The sequence below is a fragment of the Cenococcum geophilum genome (assembly GCF_001692895.1).
Source record: "Cenococcum geophilum 1.58 unplaced genomic scaffold K441scaffold_57, whole genome shotgun sequence".
Lineage (NCBI taxonomy): Eukaryota > Fungi > Ascomycota > Dothideomycetes > Gloniales > Gloniaceae > Cenococcum > Cenococcum geophilum.
This window is the reverse complement of record NW_027137615.1, coordinates 510,363-532,620: the sequence shown is the minus strand read 5'-3', so window position 1 is coordinate 532,620 and position 22,258 is coordinate 510,363. Positions and strand designations below refer to the sequence as shown.

Below are 22,258 nucleotides of genomic sequence, written 5' to 3'. Positions count from 1 at the left end.
GATTCCTTCAATGCTCCCCAAGCCATCGATCTTATTTGAACCGATGAATATTGTTGAACAAAAAGAGTTATGGCATCGCGCATAGTTAAGAAGGGCGAACAGGTGAGGGTCCATTCGTCTAGCTCTTCCCACGCCAAATAGGATAGGGATGAGCATCCAAAATACTTCAAACCCAGACACGAAAACCTAAGTGTGCACCTCAACGGCGCAGAGGATAGCCCTAAGCGGAAGGTCTCCATCTAAGAAGCAGGAGCGTACGCATATGATAGAAAGAGAGGGGTATTTCACTATAGACAGATGATTAATTGAAACACCTTACACGCATCAAGAGGCTCTAACACACCTCTCTAGACACAGCACCGGGATATCGACCAACCCAAGCCGAACAAAAACAATACAAAGAACCCCTAATACTTCCCGCCTTCCGTCCCGCAAATCTTCTCAAACACCTCCATCGTATGATCCCACACCCTCTTCATATTCCCCTGCTCCCGATGCTCCCGCATCATGTTCTCCTTCCCACACGGCTCGCCATTCCAACCCAGCAAATACGCCCCACTACCGCTCTCGCCCGTACTCCCAACCGCCACACTCTGCCCTTCCCCCAACCTCGCGCGATCCAGCCCGTCCGCCCTGGGTGGAAACGTCGCGCTCGTCGCCGCATACAGATGCCGCTCGCCGCTCTCGCCCACCGGCACCATCCACGGCCTCAGCAGCACCGTCAGCATACTCAGCAGCGGAAATAGCACCGGCCCCGCGCCGCGCGCCGCGCCGCTCTTCACGATGCCCGGGGAGGCGTGTACGAAGGCGGTGCCGGGGTGCTGGGCGGCGAGCTCCTCGGCAGCGAGCGAGTTCATGGTGCAGGCGTGGGCGGCGCAGTTGGCGAGGCTGAAGTGCGTTTTCAGGGACAGGTCGTCGAAGTTCAATGTCGTTTCAGAGCCGGAGGAGAGCACGGAGACGACGCGGCTGAGGGACGTAGACTGCGCGGCGGTTAGTTGCGGGAGGAGGTTGTGGATGAAGCGCATGCGCGCGTAGTAGTGCAGGCTGAATTTGCGGTCGAGGCCTTCGGGGGTTTCTGGGGTCGGTTGTTAGTTTGGGATGGGATAGGAGATGTTGTGGGGTAAATGAAATGACTTTGGGATGAGGGGCTTGAAATACCATCTCGGCCTTTCCCGGTTACGTAGCCTGGGGTCATGAAGAGCAGGTTGACTTTGTCTTCTTTTGCTTGAATCTCCTTGCACGCGACATCGACATTCCGTAGGAGTGATAGGTCACTCTTGACGAAGCTGACTTTGCCCTCCGGATTCAGTTTTACAAGCTCCTGGATAATCCGAGAGGCCTGCTCTGGGCTCCGGCCAACAAGGTACACTCGAGGTTGAGTGGTATTCCTCACAAATTCCCGAGCAGAAGTTTCGCCAATCCCGCTTGTTCCGCCGACTGCAAACTCACGGTCAGTTTCTGCTAGTTGTAGATTTTTATATGTTCTTGTAGAGCTCTGTCCAGGCTGAAAATAAATACACACCGAACACGGCAACAAGTCCAGGGCCGAGATCTTTGAGTGCTGAGTTATTCACGCGGACTGTTTGTAGAGACACCATCATTGAACAGCTGAATTCCTATTGTTTTCAAGTATACAAGGACCACTTCAAATGCCGCAGTTTTGCTAGAGAATTTTGAGAAAGGAAATGAGCGCTGCCTATCAGATATACCAGTTTCCCTCGTGCGCGATTCGTCCGCGCCGCGTAACCCCAGACCAGAGCCAAGGGTAACACGCAAGCGTATACGAGGAGTAAATAGTTTGAGCCATGAAAATTGGTATACAAGACACTTAGGTAGGTCAAAGGCAGTAGTGGCACTAAGCAATAGGTATGTTTGGTTTGGACGGGCGGTGCTAGATTCCAAGGTGACGTTTGAGAGGGAGCTTTGGTCCCGTTTGGGTTTAGCGGCAGTCTGACTTTAAACTGGCTACCTAAGCCTGATCCTTGGCGGTTGTTTACCTAAGATCTCAACATCAAAAAGAGTTACCCTCTCTTATATGTTATTGCTATCATATAGCTGAATATATGAGAAAAATTCTATCAAATGAGCTTGCTCAAGAAAGAACAAGGCAACATGTTCAGACTTCCTCTCAGATTGCTGATGATATATAGACGCAAAAAATACACGTCAGGTTAGTGGCGGGAGCATTTCGTCCAGCATATAACAAGACTTCGATATGCCAAGGTCTTAGAACATCCTTTTCTCATTAAGAGGCTTCGGTTGTCAGCGGAACATTCATCCATTCTTACGGAACCGCGAAGAGATATAAGAAGACTATGACCAGGAGCTTCGGGTTACGCTCCGAATTTCTTGAGCACCTCACAAACGCACGGACGATGATAGAGCTTACTGCTGGTATGAGTGGAGGCGGAATATCAAGAAAATAATTCATACGGATCCAATGTCAGTAAGATCGAAATGCTATGTAGGTCGCTATAGCGTAGCCGAGTTGTTTCTAAGAATTTCAGTAAGCTCAATACGAGTCAAACACAGGTCGTTGTACTATATTAACTTTATGGGAAATTCTGGCCTGGCATTTCGGTTCTCAAGCATAAGGCTGAGTCCGGAAGAGATGGCAACTTATGCTACTTCTATAATCCAAACATCCCTCGCGATTGCTGTTTATCTCTCTTTCGAAATCCCTGTCAACAAGGTCACCTTATGTGACTGGATCCCAGAACCGCCGATGTGCCATTCCTGCGCATGGCTTGGTCCCGTCCTCGCTTCTACCACGTGTGGGCATGTAGTCAGATTTTAAAATGCTTTAGATCGATAGCGGACTCCGCTTTTTTGCATGATGCGCCCGCCCTTGGACACTGTCTACGAACCTCCACCTTCTTGAAATTCGCTAGCTCTTGCGGTTGTCTACCGCTTCCGTGGCGCCGATCGTAAAGCAAGTCATCGAAATTCTTCCAGGCGTTGTACCTGCCTTGGCGTTCTTGCCCCAAGATTTCCTACCTAGCCAGGTAAGCTGCGGAGCTATGTTCCACGATTTTTCCAAGCGGCGCCACAGGGCGAGTACGGGGCCCAAAAGTTAGATCAACAGTATAAGTGTTAGCAACATAATGAAAGGTATATTTCTAAACCCACCAAAAACACGATTTGCAGTGATGTATCACCAAAGTTCAGCCCCAGCTGAAGTAGTCGTAGCATTGATCAGAGCCGCTGAGTGGATTTGATTCGTCGGTTGAGGAAGAATGTTTGGTGTAAGTCCGTTATCGGCATTACAGCATCTTGGCATTTCCGATCGATCGGTACGGATCATGTCAGCTTAACCTTAAATCGGGGATATTTTTTTGTTCGCATAGAATAGCAGATACCAGGCCGGAAAAATGTTATTATCCAGTTCCGGAAATGCTTGAGGCTCGATTACCCCTGTCGCGGACTTCAGATTACCATGCACCTGATAGCTTACGGACTCCGTTGTAGCATAGGGTTTCCGCCTCTTCCAGCCTTCACACACTAGCACTTGCCTTCAGATCAGTGACGACGAATCGCTTTCCTGAAACATCGCCAACGTGCGCTTCTAACGGCGAAATAAGGTTTCTTAAAAAGTGGCATAGAGAATCTTTAGAAGTGCGCCTTGACTGTTCTAGGAAGATGTTCAGCAGATCAGTACCGCCATTACACCCACAGTTCTACGGACAACTTTAGTGTGCTGCGGCGCACGGCTTAAGCTCTAAGTCCTGTTAGCCATGCTGTGACTGAGGTCTCTCACAGTCAAATTTAGCAGCGGGACCACCTCCAATAAGCTGGCTTGGTACTGTGAAAGAAAACTCGGGCTTCGTGAAATAGCTTGAATTGACGGTGTAAATTGGACTCACCATCGGTTGAGTTTACGGATTGCTCTTGCATCTCCAAGACAGCAATGCGGTAGTAACTCTAAGGACTGAGCTTGAGGACCATCCTGTAGAGCCTTCTGTAGATCGTCGTAAACTTATCGTCATCATTAGAGGCCATCTCGTTGTCAATGCGCAAGTGTCAGCCGGACCCTCCAACCATGCTACACGGCGGGTCAAGGCGTCCCTGCAACACTAGTCTCTCCTCGGACTACACTCTTATCGGGGTCTTGTCGCTCGCGTTCCGATCGCCCGCCTTGAACGGCGGATATAAATAAAGCAGTCTGTACAGAGTTGCAGCCCCTCATCAGCAAGCCACTCAAGAACTATCAACAGTCCTTTACACACTCCTTCAACTATCTTCAATAAATCACTTGTATTCTTCAACGAATCAACAACCAACTGCCAATAATGGCCGCTCTACAACTTAAGGGAGACTACTTCTTTGTTTTCATGCTACACGTCCTTCTCTCCATCATTTACGCTTCACTGTACTACACCCTCTCCGACTACTAGATCTCAGTAGTTAGCCATGGGAGACCCGCGGAAAAACCGGCCCAAGGGTCAAGTTTGGAGTATGGGAGACGGTGCATTGGCTTCCGCTACATCGCAACACGTATCGGAAGTGCACAAGATTATACTATCAATCCACTACTTCAATAACAACATTGAAGTCATTTCCGGAGCTTGCTCAACCAAGTTGCGGTCTTCAGCACCATTCCCGCCTGCAGCGTCGGAAAAATTGGACAATCTGGACTCATCGACGTTGGCAAAAAGTGAGTTACGACAAATATCCATGATGCCCGGCTCTACTAACGATCTCGAAAGGCCAGGCTCCGCATGATTCATTCAAAATTTAAATGCGAGTTTCGGGATTGCGTGTGCAGACCGCACGCCTTCTGCCTGGGCCTATGGCAGACCCACAGTCCTTCCTGTTCATCAAGAGTCGAATTCTATAATGCAAACCAACCACGAAGCAACGCAGGCGTCGATTCGGTTTACGAAAACAAGACCTCTCCTTCGTCCCGCCTTCCTCCGGGACACGTGCCACGAAAAGTATTTCCTTCCTTGGCTTTCAGGAGTCCCGTGTGACTTTTTGGGTGGATATTTGTTGGTGTTGGAGGATTTTTAACGATGATTTCTGTGCCAGCTACTGCTTGCGCTGCTTAGGCGGTCAGCGATGCTGGTCACTCGTCGGCTATTTTGTTTTGAAGCTTCGCTTTCCGAATCGCACCTTCGGAGGAGCCTTGTTATGGTTAAGATAGAATTTTGTCGAATACCTGCAGGGCATTCCACTTTCCTGTGTTTTATTAGCTGTACGATATACCAACGGTTCCAATTCAAGTCTGTTCGTTCGATATACACACTAGGTTTTAATGCGGTCACTGTGGTGAATTCTGGGAATACGAGAATGCCTGTAACAGCTTCAGCTCAAAAGATGCGAAAATGCGCCACAACCGAACGCCGAGTCTGCAGCTCAACGCTATTTCAACCTGCTTTCCCGATACCAATCATCCCTTTCTCTTTGTGTGTTGGGTGTCGTGAACGGTTATGCAAGTGTGTTAAGCCACCGGTTTCCCTACTCCAGATCGATACGTTCCCCTCCGCTCACTGCATTCCGCAATAAACTTACAAGGAGAGCCACTCGGTTTAAAAAGGCAACTAGCCTCCATCAATAATAATACTTTTTATCAAGACCAGCATTGACTATCTTTCTGCGTCAAATAGAAAGCTGCTTTATGGCTCCTTTTTCTCGGAATATTGGCTGACAACAGTTGGCCTCTGAGTAAATAGTAACTTACGATAAGCTCCGCATCATCCGCTTTCACAGCATGGAGTCGGATAACTACAGTGCGAGTGTTCTACAGCATCGATTTCATATGAAGATCAACGGTCGCTAAGCTTTACCCTGGCTAGTCATAGCTTATTTTGTCCAGGCCCCCAGCATCACAAGCCGTCCAATTTTAATTTGATGAGGGAATTGCAGGATCTGAGTGGTGTCAACCAAGCACTTCCTAATGATGTACTTTGCCGTGAGTGCCATCCCACCTTCCTTTCCAATAAACGCGATGTTACCTGATGATCGGCATTCCCTGCAAATGGGATTCCTATCTTCCCCGCGTGAGTGCAGCCCGTGCTACTCTGCCCGGGTACCTGCAGGGCTGTTTTAAAATGTTCAAGAACACCACTTACCTCTTCATGGTTTGCTTGAGGATCCGAGTATTTTATTTTCCTTTCCCCGGATCTGCTTGCAAATATGGCATCGATACGTATTTCCATTATTTTCTTCGTACAACTTGTTGGGACTGTCGTATTAGCCGAAAATTCAACCAACTCTACATATAATCCTCTGCAATATGTTGATCAATTGATTGGAAGCGCCAACGGAGGTATATAGATCTTAGATGGGCTTAAATAGTGGGAGCAAAACTAACTAGTTTCTATAGGGAATGTTTTCGCTGGCGCCACACTTCCATATGGTATGAGCCAAGGACCCATCTGGCAACTAGGCGCTGAAGTTTTCAAGGAATGGCCAAGGCAGTCGCGGATGTAGATTCACCGAGTAATCAGGGTGGCTTTACGACAGAAGGTGGTAATGTTACTGGATTCTCATCGATGCATGACTCTGGCACTGGCGGAAACCCGTCACTAGGAAACTTCGCCTTGTTCCCGTACACAAGTTGTGCTGGAGATGATGTAGACGGCTGCATTTATCCAAAGAAAGCCAGAAAGATTCATTTCCTTAATAATTCAGTAAAAGCTTCGCCAGGGTATTTTGGACTCACACTCGCCAGTGGAGTTGCGGTCGAAATGACTACTGCTCAACATACTTCCTTATTTCGATTCAAGTTTCCTACCACAGATGCCGCTGGAAATGCTTCCAGTCCCTTGGTCCTGCTAGATTTGACGGACCTATCAGACTCACGCCAAGACAATGCTACTATCTCCGTTAATGCTAATACAGGGAGAATGAGTGGAAGTGCTCGTTTCTTGCCTAGCTTTGGATCTAGAGACTACATTGCCTATTTCTGTGCAGACTTCCACGGCGCCGAAATTCGTGATAATGGGATATTTGTCAACAACCGTGCTAGCGCCGACGTGACGGAGCTTAAAATCTCTCGCTCTATTAATAATTACCCTCTTCCAGGAGGTGGGTTCGTTCGTTTCAACTCTCCTGGAGACAATCCGATACTCGCCAGGATAGCTGTCAGTCTTATAAGCAGTGATCAAGCATGTAACAGTGCAGAAGCTGAGATCCCTGATTTCGACTTTGACGCCATACATACTGCTTCAGAGGATGCTTGGAGAGACAAGCTAAGTCCAGTGAAAGTGTCAACTACCGGCGTGGATTCCTCTTTAATCACCAACTTTTATAGTGGAATATACAGAACGATGGTCAACCCGCAGGACTATACAGGGGAGAATCCATTGTGGTCAAGTAATGAGCCATACTTTGACTCTTTTTATTGGTACGTTGTCCATTCTTAGCTTTATAACATATTCTGACCCTCCGTTCTAGCATTTGGGATTTATTTAGATCTCAAATTCCCTTCCTTACAATTTTGGACCCTGCAACTGCCACTAAAATGATTCGTTCGCTCATTGACACGTACGAACACGTTGGATGGCTGCCGGATTGTCGAATGTCGCTCTGCAAGGGCTATACGCAAGGTGGCTCAAATGCAGACAACGTTCTTGCAGATGCTTTCATCAAAGGACTCTCCGACGGTATTGATTGGGATCTTGGATATGCTGCGGTGGTTAAGGATGCTGAAGTCGAACCGTATGACTGGTCGAATGAAGGACGTGGCGGACTTGATAGCTGGAAGTCCCTCGGATATATACCTGTTCAAGATTTTGACTACAAAGTATGTTTTTCAAAGATACCTGCCAGTCTTCTCGATTTAGTTAACTTGAATCAATCTTAGGGATTTGGCACTATGACTAGGAGTCTATCCCGAACACTCGAATACAGCTACAACGACTTCGCTGTCTCTCAAATCGCAGCTGGACTTGGTGGAAAAGATGCGGACGTCGAAAAATATCAGGCTCGGAGCGGAAATTGGCAGAATCTTTTCAAAGACGACCAAAAATCCTTCTATAAAGGCTCTAACACAGGTTACGTGGGTTTCTTCCAACCTCGGTATTTGAACGGTACATGGGGCTTTCAGGATCCATTAAAATGCAGCAACATCGATTATGATCCCAACAGCATCTGCTCGCTTCAGAATACAGGTTCCGAGACATTTGAGAGCAGTATCTGGGAGTACTCATTGTAAGGCAGCCTGTATTTCATGAATTCCCATGAGAATCATGTCGTCTATTACATATCTAACACCGCCAACCCAGTTTCGTCCCCCACGACCAAGCCACCCTAATAACAACCCTCGGTGGGCCATCAGCCTTCGTCTCACGCCTCAACTACCTCCACGACCACAACGTCACCTACATAGGTAACGAGCCAGCCTTCCTCACCGTATTCCAGTACCACTACGCAGGGCGCCCAGCCCTCTCGGCGCTGCGCTCCCACTTCTACATTCCAGCCTTCTTCTCGCCCACGACGGCAGGCCTGCCCGGCAACGATGACAGCGGTGCCATGGGCTCCTTCGTCGCCTTCTCCATGATGGGGCTGTTCCCGAACCCGGGGCAAAACGTCTACCTCATCATCCCGCCGTTCTTCGAAAGCGTGAGCATCACCAGCCCCATCACCAACAAAACAGCCGTGATCCGCAACGTGAATTTTGATCCGAGCTACAAGGCGATATATATACAGAGCGCAACGCTGGATGGGAAGCCGTATACGAAGAATTGGATTGACCACTCGTTCTTTACGGACGGTAAGGAGCTGGTATTGACGCTGGGGAAGAATGAGAGCTCGTGGGGGACTATGGTTCAGGATTTGCCGCCGAGTTTAGGGAGCTATGAGGGGTTTAATTCGACAAGGTTTGGGGGCCGGGCAAGGAGATGGGAGAGGGCGAGTGCTGGATTGGGGAGGGAGGTGAGGGGGTATTGGGGTGAGGAAAATAGGGCGGGGCTTTTTAGGTGAAAGTGGGGAAGTGAACAACTAATGGAAGCTAACAGAAAGAATTTAGGTATTTAGATATAAATTTTTATTTTATATTCTTCTCTCAGTTAATAAGCTCGGACCCCTAGAACTCGGCTACCCCTGAACTCGGCAACCTCACCAAATCGGTCACTACCACTTTAGAAGCTATCTATACCCAGCCAAATCAAATTAATCATTTACCCCTACCTGCTATTTAATATATCGGCCTTGGCCTTTCCATCCAGCACCTTGTAAGGCTTTAATTTTGGCTCCTTTGCCCTTATTTTAGTCTCTTTCTCCTCTACCTCCTCTATAGCTATCTGTAACGGGACCAGCCCTGTTACAGCGAGGGTGTCTCGGTAAAACACTCGACATACGAAAACCGACGCTTTGATCAAACGCTGCCAAATTCTGCCGGTTCGATTAAATTCTGCCAAGTTCTGTCGAAGAATATCAAAAGTATTAAAACCGCATGCGCATGTGCACACGCATCTGCCGCCAAGACCCTTGACTATTTAACTACAAGATTCCTGTATTCTCTTCTCTTCTTTACGCAACGTCTTGATTTTCCATATCTAATCCGCTACCTATACGTTAGGGTAATTTATAGTAAATAGGTTAAATATAGGCCCCAGACTTGCTGATAAGCAAGCAAGCAAGCAAAACACCCCTCTACTTGCTTGATTGCCCGATTTGAAGGTCCTCCGCTTGCTTGCTTGCTTGTTAATTGCTTGCCAAGACAGTATAGAATCTGAAGTTGTATAGAAAATCCGCTATGGCTTCGCCCAGCAGCAGTATATTGCNCACTAAACTCCTCCACCANCAATCAATAAGCTCGTTCGCGCGNCTCGGAGGCAGTTTATGAGGCAGACGCGGTAAAGGCAGCGCGTATATCGCGATCTTGGCGTGGTGTAGAGGATCGAAGAAGTAAGTTGCCCGAGACTTTAGGTCGGCGCGGAAAAACGTTTTTAAATAGGCTTAGCGGTTGCCTAAAAGGACTTGTTTACACTATTTGCATTGCCTTGGCCATTAGAAATTAACTCTAAAAACGCTGAAGGTCTATCAACCACCGCTACTACTAAATTAACTATATACAAGCAATAAACAAGCAAGCAAGCAAGCGCTTTCTTTGCTTGCTTGATTGCCCAAAATGAGGCCTCTTGCTTGATTGCTTGCTTACTGCCAAGACAAGCAAGTAAGCAAGCAGGGTTTTGCTTGCTTATCAGCAAGTCTGATAGGCCCTAGTACTAGTATATATTTTATTACTTAGAAGTGGTTTTTACGGCTTATTTTCCAGAACTTTTAAGGCGATTTAATTATTATATTATAGTTCTCCTAAACTTGCTAGAATCCTTTAAAACTAATATTACATGTTATTAGAAGTTAATTATTAAGTAACCCATAATAGGCAAGCTGAGGAGCAGTAAAACTATAAGTATCTACATATCCTCTAATTCCTTACTAAAATAGAAACGCATTTCATGTCATTGTAAACATCCCGTGAAGAGCATTTTAGACATTTGTGTTTTGTGGATGGAATGACATCTATTTAGAATGAGCTGTCTAGGAGCTGTTTTGGAGCCTTAGCCCATTGCTGGCTTTGCTGTATAGTTAATCCCAGTATGATAGGCCCGAGATTCTTCATTAAAGGAACATTCGAACAGGGCCATGGACCAAACTGGTGCATAGTCATGAAAGGATTCTAAGCGAGCGCCTGTGAGAGCTCTGCCTGGTTATTAGGTCTTATATATTTGACGTATGCATCGTCGTATTCCACAAAGGTCACGTATATCTCATGGTGATCCTAGGATATAATAACACGTCTAAACCGTTAGTCTATCTCTCGTTGTAATCTCACACATAGGCGAAATATGGCTCATTTTGAAAAGGATTTTTAATAGATGGGGGTGCAGGCTATTCAGGGTCTCGCATAGCTACTTACCAGCTACTAGGAGGCTTAATTTGCATATCTTATAGGCCATTTTAAGTTGCTAGATAGCTATAAGAAGCCTAGCGAAGACCCTAAATGCCCAGCCGTAAGCCCAACGGGCTGCAATAAAGCTAAAGTATATAGTTTCCAGCGTAAAACAAAAAAGGGGCAGTAGGTGGGTAATTAATAAATAGGCTAATATTACGTTGTATGCAAGATAATAATAATACAGTAGAGTAAACAATCTATCCAATGGAAGATGGAAGATACTTCGTGCTAAGCAATATATAGATATATAACATCTATCTCTTATTATTATCTTACACATAGGTAAAATATAGCTTATTTTAAAAGGATTTTTAATAGATAGGGGTGTAGGCTATTTAGGGTCTTGTATAGCTACTTGCTAGCTACTAGGAGGCTTAATTTATATAGCTTATAGGCTATTTTAAGTTACTAGATAGCTATAAGAAGCCTAGCAAAGACCCTAAATGCCCACTAGCGAAGCGCCTACGCCTATTAAAAGAAAGGTAGTTTAGCATACCTTCCAGAAAGGTACGTTAGCTAGGCTAGGCTTTAGCGCTATATACTAATAGTGGAATACCGCGCTAAAAGTAGTCATTTAACTTTAATAATGCTGCGTCGCTATCCTTATAGTATAGCTTAACTGCATTAGATTTCTATCTCCTAAGTAGGCCCAGCTAAGCTTTAGCGAAGCCGTAATCCCTAGTGTATTAAGCAGCACCTTATCAGAAGGAGTGGTTAGTATAGTTATTAGGCCGTATTCCCGCGTTAAGTAGTCTAGCTTAAAGGATCGCTTAAATAGAGCCCTTTATAAATGGCTTAGTATTAAAAGCAAATAAGGGCGCCAAATCTAGCTAAGGATCCCAATTTTAAAGCCTAACTATTACCGCTACTGCACACAGCGGGTCCCCTAGCTGTGCTAAGATTTAAATTTTTACTCTAGAGTGCAAGGTATCTGTCTTGCTCCATTTAAGGTATAAAACTATTAATAATTGGTCCTTTATAATGCTAACATTACTGTAAGTAGCCTTTATTTAAATAAAGGCCTTTAAGCGGAGTTCAGCGGCTATATACGAAATTTCTCCCATCTAAAGGAAACCTGCAAAAGTAACGGTAAAGGCTGCATTAATATTAATATCCTACTTTAAGCGACAGCCTATAACAATTTAAGCAAGGATATCCCGTATAATTGGTAGCTTTTCCTTCTTTTTCTATAGAAATAAGGACCTAGCCCTAGTAAGCAAGCGTTTTATAAATAGATTATTAAATACTACAATAGAGTATCTAAAGTCTATATGCTTTAACCGTAGTATAGAGATATAATTAGACAAAATTAAGGGGGAGACCTATTATATAGTAGGCGTCCTAAAGGCACGCCGTGCGATCTACTCGCCTAAGTGGGGCTTTTAGACTGGGTACGGCTGTACTAATTATAAGGCGCAGAAGGCCTCCTAGCTATTTGTCGCGGATAAGTACCTAGCTCTTATTTCGGGTGCTAGGCCGCTCTATAGTAGCATAGCAACTAATAAGAAGGAGCCAATTATATTAGCAAAGCCGTCCAGTACTAAGAAGGGGGCAGGTTTGTAGACTAATAGTATAATTAGCAAAGCATAAAGTTGGAAGTATTCCAGTGTAGGTATAAGCGAGATATTTTATTGGTTAAACCCCAAAAGAGAGTATCTGCTAGGCTGTTATCAACACCAGGCACCTAGGAAGTAGTAATCTTAATATTATATTACACGGCAGCTAAAATAATAGCTTAAAGGGAGAGGTTGCCTAGTCCTTTAAGTATAGTCTTAACTAGGCCTTGTAAAGCCATAAGGCTATCTATATAGATAGAGACAGAGGCTCCTTTCTAGTTCGGCAACTATTAGGTAAAAGCCTCACCAATTACGTGCATCTCCTTTTAATTAATATAATCTTCTACCTGGTAATTAGGAGGGAGTGTTATAAATACATTACATTATAGTAAGGTGGTTAAATATGTAGGCCAGTGGTCTAATTTGGAAGACTTATAAAAGTAGAACCTACCGTAACCAACCTATAATAAAGCATCTATAAAGAGATGGAATATATCTTAATGCAAGTCATCTAAAAAACGTATCCCATTGCTGATAATTAGAGACTCCCTTTATAATTAGAGGTCGTTTCTAACTTCTAAACTAAATCTCCTTAGTATATAGCGCTTTAAATATACAGGCTAATTTGTTATAAAGGTCCATAATAACCGCGAATATAACCTTCTAAGTTAAATAACTACTGCGCTCTATAAGAGCTAGCTAGATAGTTACTATACCTAGTAAAGAGAGAGAGAGCTATAGTAAAGCGCCGCATTAATCTAAATAAGCGCCTTCTCTTACTTCTCCTTAGAAAGGCGGATTTCCATTAACGCTGTGTTAATCGTATAGCCTAATATAATAATTTTAGTACCCTCTATATCCTTAGAGTTATTTTAAGGGACTCCTAATTCGTCTATAACTTTAATATACATTTAGGCCATATATACGGCATTAGTAGCGTTTTAGATAATAAAGATAAAATTATTAAAATAGTGTTTAATTAGGAAGGCTAGTTTTACAGCGAGTATCTAATATAAACCCTCCGCGAATAAATTAAATAGAAAGGGCGCTGTCTAAAGACTAAATAATAAGCAGCATTCCTTATACGTAATACCCCTCCAGTAGAAGCCCATTAGGCGACGTAATTAAATTAAAAGTAGTATATTCCAAAAGGTATCCTTTAAGTCTCTCTTAATTAATATATAACCGCGGCCGGCCTTACACACATATTTAAGAATAGCGCTAACTATAGTGTATTTAAGCGCGCTAAACTTAGGTAGAATATAACAGTTAACTAAGTCTTTTATAGGGGAAGAGAGATTATATATACGCCGCCATCCGCTATTGCTTTTAGGTACTAGACCTAAAGGGGAAGTAATAATAGGACATAAGGCAACTTAAATATAGCTAAATACTAGGTCTTTAGCTATCTTCTAAGAAATAATACTAGGGTCTTTAAAATAAGAGATCTAGTTCTTATAACTACGTGCCTATAGGGAGAGATTAAAGCCGATCTTATATCCAAAAGTAAGGATACTAACTAGAATTAAAAGGAGGTACCCTAGGTAATCTGCTAGAAGCGCGGCTTAGGCCTAAATCTATAGTAGTAATAGCAAGTTAATAAGAGGGTTCGTCTAGATAAAGGGGATAAATTAAGGCGTTATATTAGGGCGCGAAAGTTAAATCTCAGAGGCCGTTAATAGTCGGCTACGGCCTATAAAAACACCATAAATTGCTAGGATATCGTCCAAATCCTCTACTTTAGGACTTAGGGATTACTATAAAGCACACTTCCTACTAGAGGCTGAATGCTAGCCACCGCATTTGTTATACCTATGCTTAAATTTACATAGATCTTTTAAGCAGGGCGTACCCTTATTAAAGTTATTATAAGTATTTAATACGAGAGGCGGCGAGGTATAAGTGTTAGTCCTAGATCTTTTTCCAGCAGCGCCTTAAATAGTAAGTCCTTTCTTAAGCATTATAAAAGGCGTGGTAAAAGTATATTAAAATAAATCGGGTATAGTCTAATTAGTAGGCTCTAATTAACTATAGTTTATAACAACCTAGTAGTATACTAAGGCCAAATTAAATACCGCCCCTTTCTACGTATAGAAACCTAAAAGAAATTAAATCTTATTTATAAAATATAGCATAGCAATATATAGGCCCAGGGGGCATTAGTAAAGTAATAAGACAATAATAATATAATTAGTAAAGCATTTAAAATAGATCTTAAGAGAATATAGTAGTTTTAAGTTGGCTTTCGGCGGGCCAGTCTCTAGCCAACTATTTTCCAGTATAGTAATATTGCCGCGATGTTAATAGCGTACATAGGACCGTAGTCTAGCAATATTATTAGGGTTAAAAGAGCCTTTCTATATAGCAAGAAGATCCTTTTTATAAAGATCTAGGATCTAAAGGGCAAGGTCTTGTGTAGCTAAAGGGAGTTCAATAGACCTACCTTTAGGCGCCTTAGGTTTACCTTAGCCTATAGTAGGGGTATTTAATTTAGCCATTATAGCCGCGTGAACTTCTACCTATCTTTCCATTTAAAGGCGATGTGCCTCTACCTTGCGAGCATCCTCATCTACTAAGCTCCTAATCTGTGCTTTAACAAGACGCGCGTTCGGGTCTTCTATAAGTATACAATAGGCCGGTAAGTTGCGGCGAGGGGCTAAAGGAGACGGGGTAGGCATCGTGTCTTTAGTAGCTGTAGCTTCGGAGTCGCTATAAAGTGATTAATGCAGTAAGGTTAATAACTAACGACGTTAAGATTGGGTAGAAACCCTAGGGCGCTGCATATTCGGAACGCGCGTAGACATTAAAAAAGATTAGTACGCTAACGGCATAAGATTAAGCTATCTTAATTAATAAATAGGCCAATATTACGTTGTGTATAAGATAATAATAATGCAGTAGAGTAAACAATCTATCCAATGGAAGATGGAAGATACTTCGTGCTAAGCGATGTATAGACACGTGATATATAACTAGGTTTAAAACCGAATGGAACAACCTCACCTTATTTTTCCCGTTAAAGACCTGGAGATGTAACCCTTATCTGGATAGTCATATATCTAAGATGCCATCTGTGCTGACTCTTGCATTTGAACCTACTTAATGTTGGATTTCCTTATATGCGACTTAACCTCCAGGCAGACTTGCTGATAAGCAAGTATGTAACCGACTACTAGTACTACGTTAAAGACACTGCTGTATCACCTACTGTGGACCGTAATGGTTACAGCCGCCTTAATTAGCCTAAAATGGTAATTACGGCTATATTGAGGATAAGATTAAGGGGTACTTATGACCTACCTTTGTTTGTGTATATATAGATACTTTAGAGCTATATTTATAATTAAGTCGCTTGTTTAATTCCTATATACTGCAAAGCTTACAGTTATGAGCCCGGATCGCACTACCGGCTAACTAATTAATCTACTACCATATTTAAGAAGTTACTACTTCTACTACCTTTGCAGTGTCTTGAGCTTCTTTAAATACTAAACGAACGGACGATTGACCTTGACCGACGACCGTACCCGACTGATGAACGAACTGATGAATTAAATTAAGAGTTTGGAACGTTAAAATAAGGTTTTTGCTAAGCCACCAATTGGACCCTGCCTGACCCTATAAATTCTAAAAATGACGACCACAAATGAATTGGAAGTTAACCTTATTCTTAACTAGCCTTCTAATTGGATATAGTGGTTCTTTATTATTTAAGACACAGCTATAACTAATGAGGTATGGCAGTATATCGACCTATCTATAAAAGACGAGCTTCTAAAGCTAGAACTACTGCATCGACTTATACTAGCGGACGTACTTCCTAATACTATATCAATAGCTAAGCTAGACCTAAACTAACTTATTGCCTATAATTAGCTCTACGCTAAATATAAGGACGATCTACGCGTATACTAGAAGAAAAAATAGGCTATAAACGATATTAGCAACTACATCGTTTGCACTATATTAGTAGCCTACCTTTTACTTATTAACGGCCTTAATACAGTACATGACTGGCTATAAGCACTTAAGAAAGCTCTAGCTTCTACCACATTAGGTTAAAAGCACAATGTCCTTAATTAATACACGGCTCTAAAGGCCTATAATAAAAAGCAGAATATTAAAAAATAGTTAAATAGCTGGCGGAACGTCTACAAGCTTGCGGAGTAATTAAAGCTACTAGATGTATAGGGATTTAGGCTACACTATAACTTTGTTTAAGCAATTAAGCCTATCTCTTCTAGCTTCGTAGGAGCTCTAAAAGTAGACCTTATTTATAAGGAATATAAGGACGAAGCCACACTATCTATTATTGATCTTATTAAGGAATTTAAGGAGCACTACCGCATGCAGTAAGTAGCATCCTCTGCTACTACTGCTAATAGCTCTATATTTGCAACCCTATAAGGCAACTTAAATACCAATTTAGATATAAATTTTAACGGTAATTCTAATTCCAAATGGAATAAGATATACGTATGCGGCCTTAAGTATCAATTCAGCGACTGCTACTATATTGCTAAGTAGAAGCGCCCTTAGGGATAGAAGCCAAACCTAGACGTCTAGAAGGAAGTAGAAGAAAAGATCTTATCTATACCTTGGATTATTACGGACGCTTTAAGTACAATGTTATAACTACTTAGAGAGGAGTTGGAAGAAGCTAGTTAGTTAATATAGGTACGGACTAGGATGGAACCCGTGGAACTATGTAATAAGGAATAGTAAGCGAGTCACATAATGGTTGAACGTATTAGCTGCGTTAAACGTAAAGGACGTCACGTTTAATATAGATAAGACGTACATTACGTATAAGAAGGATTTTATAGAAGTACGGTTGTGTATTTAAGGACCCTTAGTCCCTACCTAAATAGTTCCTTCCTTATAGTAATTCTCAGAATATAATTAGAGTTAATCTGTTAGGCAACCACTCCACCAGTTATTATTACGTTGTTAACTTTTATACTTGCATTTTTTATATACCTAGCCCAATAACGAGCCTACCGTAGTTCTTACTATAAGGTTCCGTTACACAATTACTACCTAGTTATAGTATTAATATAAGAAGTCGAACAACATGCTACTAAAAGCAGCCACTATAATGCTATTAACGGCAGCAACTACTTTAAGGACAGGAGGTAATACCAGTATAGTAGATACTAACTTATAGCAACCTATGACGGTTAGACAGCTATAGAAAATAGTTAACTAGCTAATAGCTAATAATATAGTGTTAGAAGAAAGACTTAACAGGATAGGAGCAGCAAAGATTAAGCTACTATTAATTAAGAGATTTACCAGAGAGAGGTTAAAGCTTAAAGGATTCCTTATACAGATGCATTTTAAGGTCTTATAGGAGGGAGTAAAGTTACCTATACCTGTAGATCGGATAGCCTACGCAGGACTATTCTTATTAGGAAAAGCACTTAAGTAGTTTAAATCTTACCTTACGGAGATATAAGTAAACGGAATGACAACCACTAACCAAGACGTGTAATTTATGTTCTTAAGTTGGGAAGGATTTATAGAGCAACTTATGTAGATATTTAGAGACCTAGAAGAAATAACTATAGCAGAAAGAAAACTTTAGAACCTTATATAACGAACTTTAGCAATTAAGTATATAATATAGTTCCAGACACTAGCAATATAAGTAGAGTAAAATAATAGGGCGCTTATAGCATAGTATAAACAGGGACTTAAGGCTAAAGTCTAGGACGTAATTATCCTAATAGAAGATGCGGACACCCTAAGGGATCTAATAGATTAGGTAATTAAGATTAATAATTGGATCTACTAAAGGGAATAGGCTAAGAGAGGCTAGGATAGAGTTCTATAGTTATATAAGGCGTAGAGTACGCAATAATAAAAGCTAAGTTAGAAAATATAGTACGGCGCAGAGCTAATAGACTTAAGTAGTACTAAAGAAGCCTATAAGAGATGGAGTAAACTATAGAAACCTAGAGGACAAGGATTAAGTAATTAAAAGTCTAAGGAGCAGAGGCCGAATTAGGGATCTTAACAGCAGAAGACATTTAGGCGGACTCCATAATAAGAGAAATGGTTTAAAGAAGGAGCTTATATAAATTGCGGAAAATAGGGTTATTATATTAGAGACTATAGAAGTAGGCAGAGTTACTATATAGTAAAAGGTATGAGACTAGTAGACGACATATACGTATAAAGGGACGATAATATACTGCGAGGAATAAAAGAATATTTAATTAGAAGTTTTGCGTTTTGTTATAATAACGCATACCAAATTTATAAGGACGCTAAGTATAGCGCAAGCTATTAGCTATAAGAGCCAGTACCTATAGAATATAGAGGAACTAATAAACTAGTTCGCAGATCGGATATTAAGGACGATAAATTTAACCTAGGCGAAACATTCCATAATAATAAGGCAATAAGGGCCGCTTACTAGGAGTGAGTAGACCTCGGAGATGTTATACCAGAGGTAGAGGATAATTCTACTACAAAATAGGGAACATTAGTAGGGATCGAAACCCCACTAGATATAATGTCTATCGCTTTACGAGACGTAAGAGAAGTAGGATAGCAAACCACTTCGGCACTTAATAAAGGCAAAAGGCCAAAGGCTTAAGATTCTTAAGATAAGATAAAAGATAACTAAGATTCTTAAGACGAGATAAGGCAAGCTTAAGGACCTATAATAAACGATAACTAATAGAGCAGAGCAGTAGCTTAGTTCAGAACTATACGAATAAGCTTAGAATAGAAGTTCCCACAGGCACAAGATTCTTAAGACGAGATGAGTGAGATTTAAGACTCTTAAGACGAGATAAGAACACTAAGTAAGCCTAGTTAGACTAAGGTAGGAGCTAAGCTTAAGTTAAAAGCAAGCTTAGGATTAAAGAATCCAAGAGGTTAAGAATTTGGAGTATAAATTAGGACACCTACAGACAAGAGGCAAGGAGCTTTTTTATAGATTAGAGAATCTACAACATAAACAGCGATTAGACTAGGAGACAGATATATAAACCCAGAAGACTTACTAAGGGAATATAGTGTTCAGCCTAAAGATCAAAAAGTTAATACTAAGATTAAGAAGCATAAAGACTTTAAGGATCTACTTATAAGACGCGACGTAAAAGAAACCATAGAGGAGTTTAGGGCAAGAATTACCTTATAGCAAGAGCAGAAACTAGACAGAAGATCTAGCACATTAGGACGTATAAAGGATAGAGTACCAGTACAAAGAATTACTAATAGGCTAAGAGCAGGCATACTAAGAGCTAAATGGCTTACTAAACTGGAAGATAAAGAGGATCTAGGGATTCTAACTAGGTTTAAGGAACGATATATAAAGGGCTATCACGATATAGTAATAAGAAGATACTTCCTTACGGACAAACCGTATATACTTTAGCAGCTATACCAAAAGTGGTATAGACAAAGGCATAATAATAAGTAGGAAGATTTCTATATATAGTTGGATGAAAAAGTTATCTAGAACCACTTAATTATAGAGAAGGCCATAACGCATATTAAAGAAGCCTTAATTATAACGTTAAAGGATCTAAAGGAACGTTTAGAGGACTAGAGAAGTAAGAGACGTATCTTAGTACCTGTAAATAAAGTTATAACGTTTAGATTAGCACGATAAAGGTTTAAACTTAAGGATGAAGACGAGCTAAGAGTTAACCTAAAGCACCTAGCACACTATACGTTATTATGGATTGCGTGCGTGAATAATATATACAAAATGCATAAGAATCCAAAGGAAAAAAATTGGAAATACCCTATAAGGATGTACTGGATAACAGACGAGTAATAGTATAAGAATGCCAAATATATGTATAGATAGCATCCAGCAGAGGTCCAAGAGGAAGGGAGTTTAGTACTTTAACTAGGAAGATTCCTTACGGAAGAATGCTTAGACGGACAATAGTAGTAGGAATACCTAGAAAATACGTGTTTATAGTATATTAAAGATAAAAAGCGAACTAGGTATTAGCTAAAGAGCGAGCTAAGTGTACTAGGATTAAGCAGTCAATAGTTAGGAAAAGTAGAGGCCTATAGGACTAGAGGGAGCCAGTGGTAGAGCCTTAGACCCTTAAAGAAATTTAAGGACAACACCTAAATTTACGAATTAATTAGCAAGATTAGCAGTTTAAAGCGCTAATAGATAGTAGAGTAACGCGAAACTATATCTTACTAGTAGTAGTTAAAAGAATAGGGCTACCTTATAGATAAAAGGAGCAATCTTACCTATTAGTTATAATTTCAGGAGATCTAATAACCTATAGAGGAGGGATCATTAACCTTAAAACAGGACCTATTTAGATAACTATTAAAGGGAGATAAATCGTGATGTCTTTTAATATCCTACCATTAGGACGGGACGAGGCAGTATTAGATATACCTTAGTTATAGAAATACAATCTAAGAATCGATTGGATTATAGGTTAGGTTAATATTAGAGATACTTAATACCACAAGATACAATAATAAGCCAAGTTAGTATAGTACTAAGTAGGAGCAACCTACGAAGAAATAGAAAAAGGACTAAGTTATATACTAAAGAGATACTATAAGTATGGTAAGAAACTATAGTTACCAGAAAGTGAAAAGCTGTTAAAGTATATAGTATGGGACTATAAGATAGGGTTGGAACTAGGAATAAGTCTAAAGTTCTTTCTAATCTATAAGCTTACTAAAGAAGAAGGTAGAGCGTTAAAAGAGTTTATCTAGGAAAATCTACAAAAGGGATATATTAGACTATCGTAGTTATTAGTGGGTTATCCAGTACTATTCGTACTAAAGAAAAATAGTAAACTAAGGCTGTGTATTAACTATAGATAGTTAAATAGCATTACTAGGAAGGATAGGTATCCTTTACCCTTAATTAGCGAAATCTAAGACAGGATAGGTAATGCGCAAATCTTCATAAAGATAGATCTGAGATGGGCGTACTATTAGATTAGGATTAAGGAAGGCAACGAATAAAAGGCAGCCTTTAGGTTAAAGGAAGGACTATATAAACTATTAGTTATATAATTCGGGCTTATAAACGCACTAGCAACGTTCTAGAAGCGTATTAACAACGTATTAGAGGAATACTTAGATGAATTTATTATAGTATATCTTAACGATATCATTATCTACTTAATGACTGAGGAAGAACACGGGAAATACATTAAATGGGTTTTAAAGAGACTATAAGAAGAACAGATATTAGTAGCAATTAAGAAATGCGAGTTCTTTACTAGGAAGACTGATTTTGTTAGATTTATTATTAAACTAGGCCAACTTAGCATAGATCTAAAAAAGATCGAGGCTATAGTAAATTGGTAGGAATTAGAGAACGTTATATAGTTAAGATTGTTTTTAGGGTTTTGCAATTACTACAGAAGGTTTATAGCGCAGTGGTTAAAGGATATTAAGCTATTTACGCGGTTAATAAAGAAAGAAGAACTATAGGTATAGGGAGAGGAGTAAAGAGAACTCTTTAAGAAAGTTAAAGAGTTATTTACCTAGGAGCCAGTTCTTAAGATCTATTAACTAGGACTAGAGACGGTTATAGAAACGGATACATTAGACTATATACTAGGGGTATGCTTTATATAAAGGCATTAAGATAGATGGCACCTAGTGGCATACTATAGTCGGAAGATAATATTACTAGAGTTAAACTATGACATCTATAATAAGGAGTTATTAGGTATAGTTACAGCATTAAAGGAATAAAGAGCATTCTTATAAGGCATAGAGAAACTATTTATAGTTAAGACGGATTATAAGAACTTAACAGGATTCCTAATAATAAAGGAACTTA

At 41.1% G+C, this 22,258-nt stretch overlaps 2 protein-coding genes across 2 annotated transcripts; one reads left to right on the top strand and one right to left on the bottom strand.

The window, feature by feature from the left end:
* Window positions 1-276: 276 nt before the first annotated feature.
* K441DRAFT_645070 (short-chain dehydrogenase/reductase) lies at window positions 277-1,813 on the bottom strand. Its single transcript, XM_067646781.1, has 3 exons — window positions 1,523-1,813; window positions 1,159-1,437; window positions 277-1,075 (listed from the first exon to the last, which is right to left on the bottom strand). The coding sequence occupies exons 1-3, from the start codon at window positions 1,599-1,601 to the stop codon at window positions 408-410; spliced, it is 1,026 nt and encodes a 341-aa protein (XP_067498820.1). The 5' UTR covers window positions 1,602-1,813; the 3' UTR covers window positions 277-407.
* A 4,104-nt stretch (window positions 1,814-5,917) lies between these two features.
* K441DRAFT_645066 (glycoside hydrolase family 92 protein) lies at window positions 5,918-8,976 on the top strand. The gene is made up of 6 exons (XM_067646780.1): window positions 5,918-6,268; window positions 6,326-6,358; window positions 6,406-7,348; window positions 7,399-7,747; window positions 7,808-8,154; window positions 8,229-8,976. The coding sequence occupies exons 1-6, from the start codon at window positions 6,136-6,138 to the stop codon at window positions 8,923-8,925; spliced, it is 2,502 nt and encodes an 833-aa protein (XP_067498819.1). The 5' UTR covers window positions 5,918-6,135; the 3' UTR covers window positions 8,926-8,976.
* Window positions 8,977-22,258: the final 13,282 nt, after the last annotated feature.

Bases quoted from the DNA above. Each gene is read 5' to 3' on its own strand.
- K441DRAFT_645066 (XM_067646780.1), top strand. From the start codon at position 6,136: ATGGCATCGATACGTATTTCCATTATTTTCTTCGTACAACTTGTTGGG. The intron at 6,269-6,325 runs GTATATAGATCT...TAGTTTCTATAG, and splicing joins GATTGGAAGCGCCAACGGAG to GGAATGTTTTCGCTGGCGCC. The intron at 7,349-7,398 runs GTACGTTGTCCA...CCTCCGTTCTAG, and splicing joins TACTTTGACTCTTTTTATTG to CATTTGGGATTTATTTAGAT.
- K441DRAFT_645070 (XM_067646781.1), bottom strand. From the start codon at position 1,601: ATGATGGTGTCTCTACAAACAGTCCGCGTGAATAACTCAGCACTCAAA. The intron at 1,438-1,522 runs GTGTGTATTTAT...GTGAGTTTGCAG, and splicing joins TGGACTTGTTGCCGTGTTCG to TCGGCGGAACAAGCGGGATT. The intron at 1,076-1,158 runs GTATTTCAAGCC...AACCGACCCCAG, and splicing joins AACCGGGAAAGGCCGAGATG to AAACCCCCGAAGGCCTCGAC.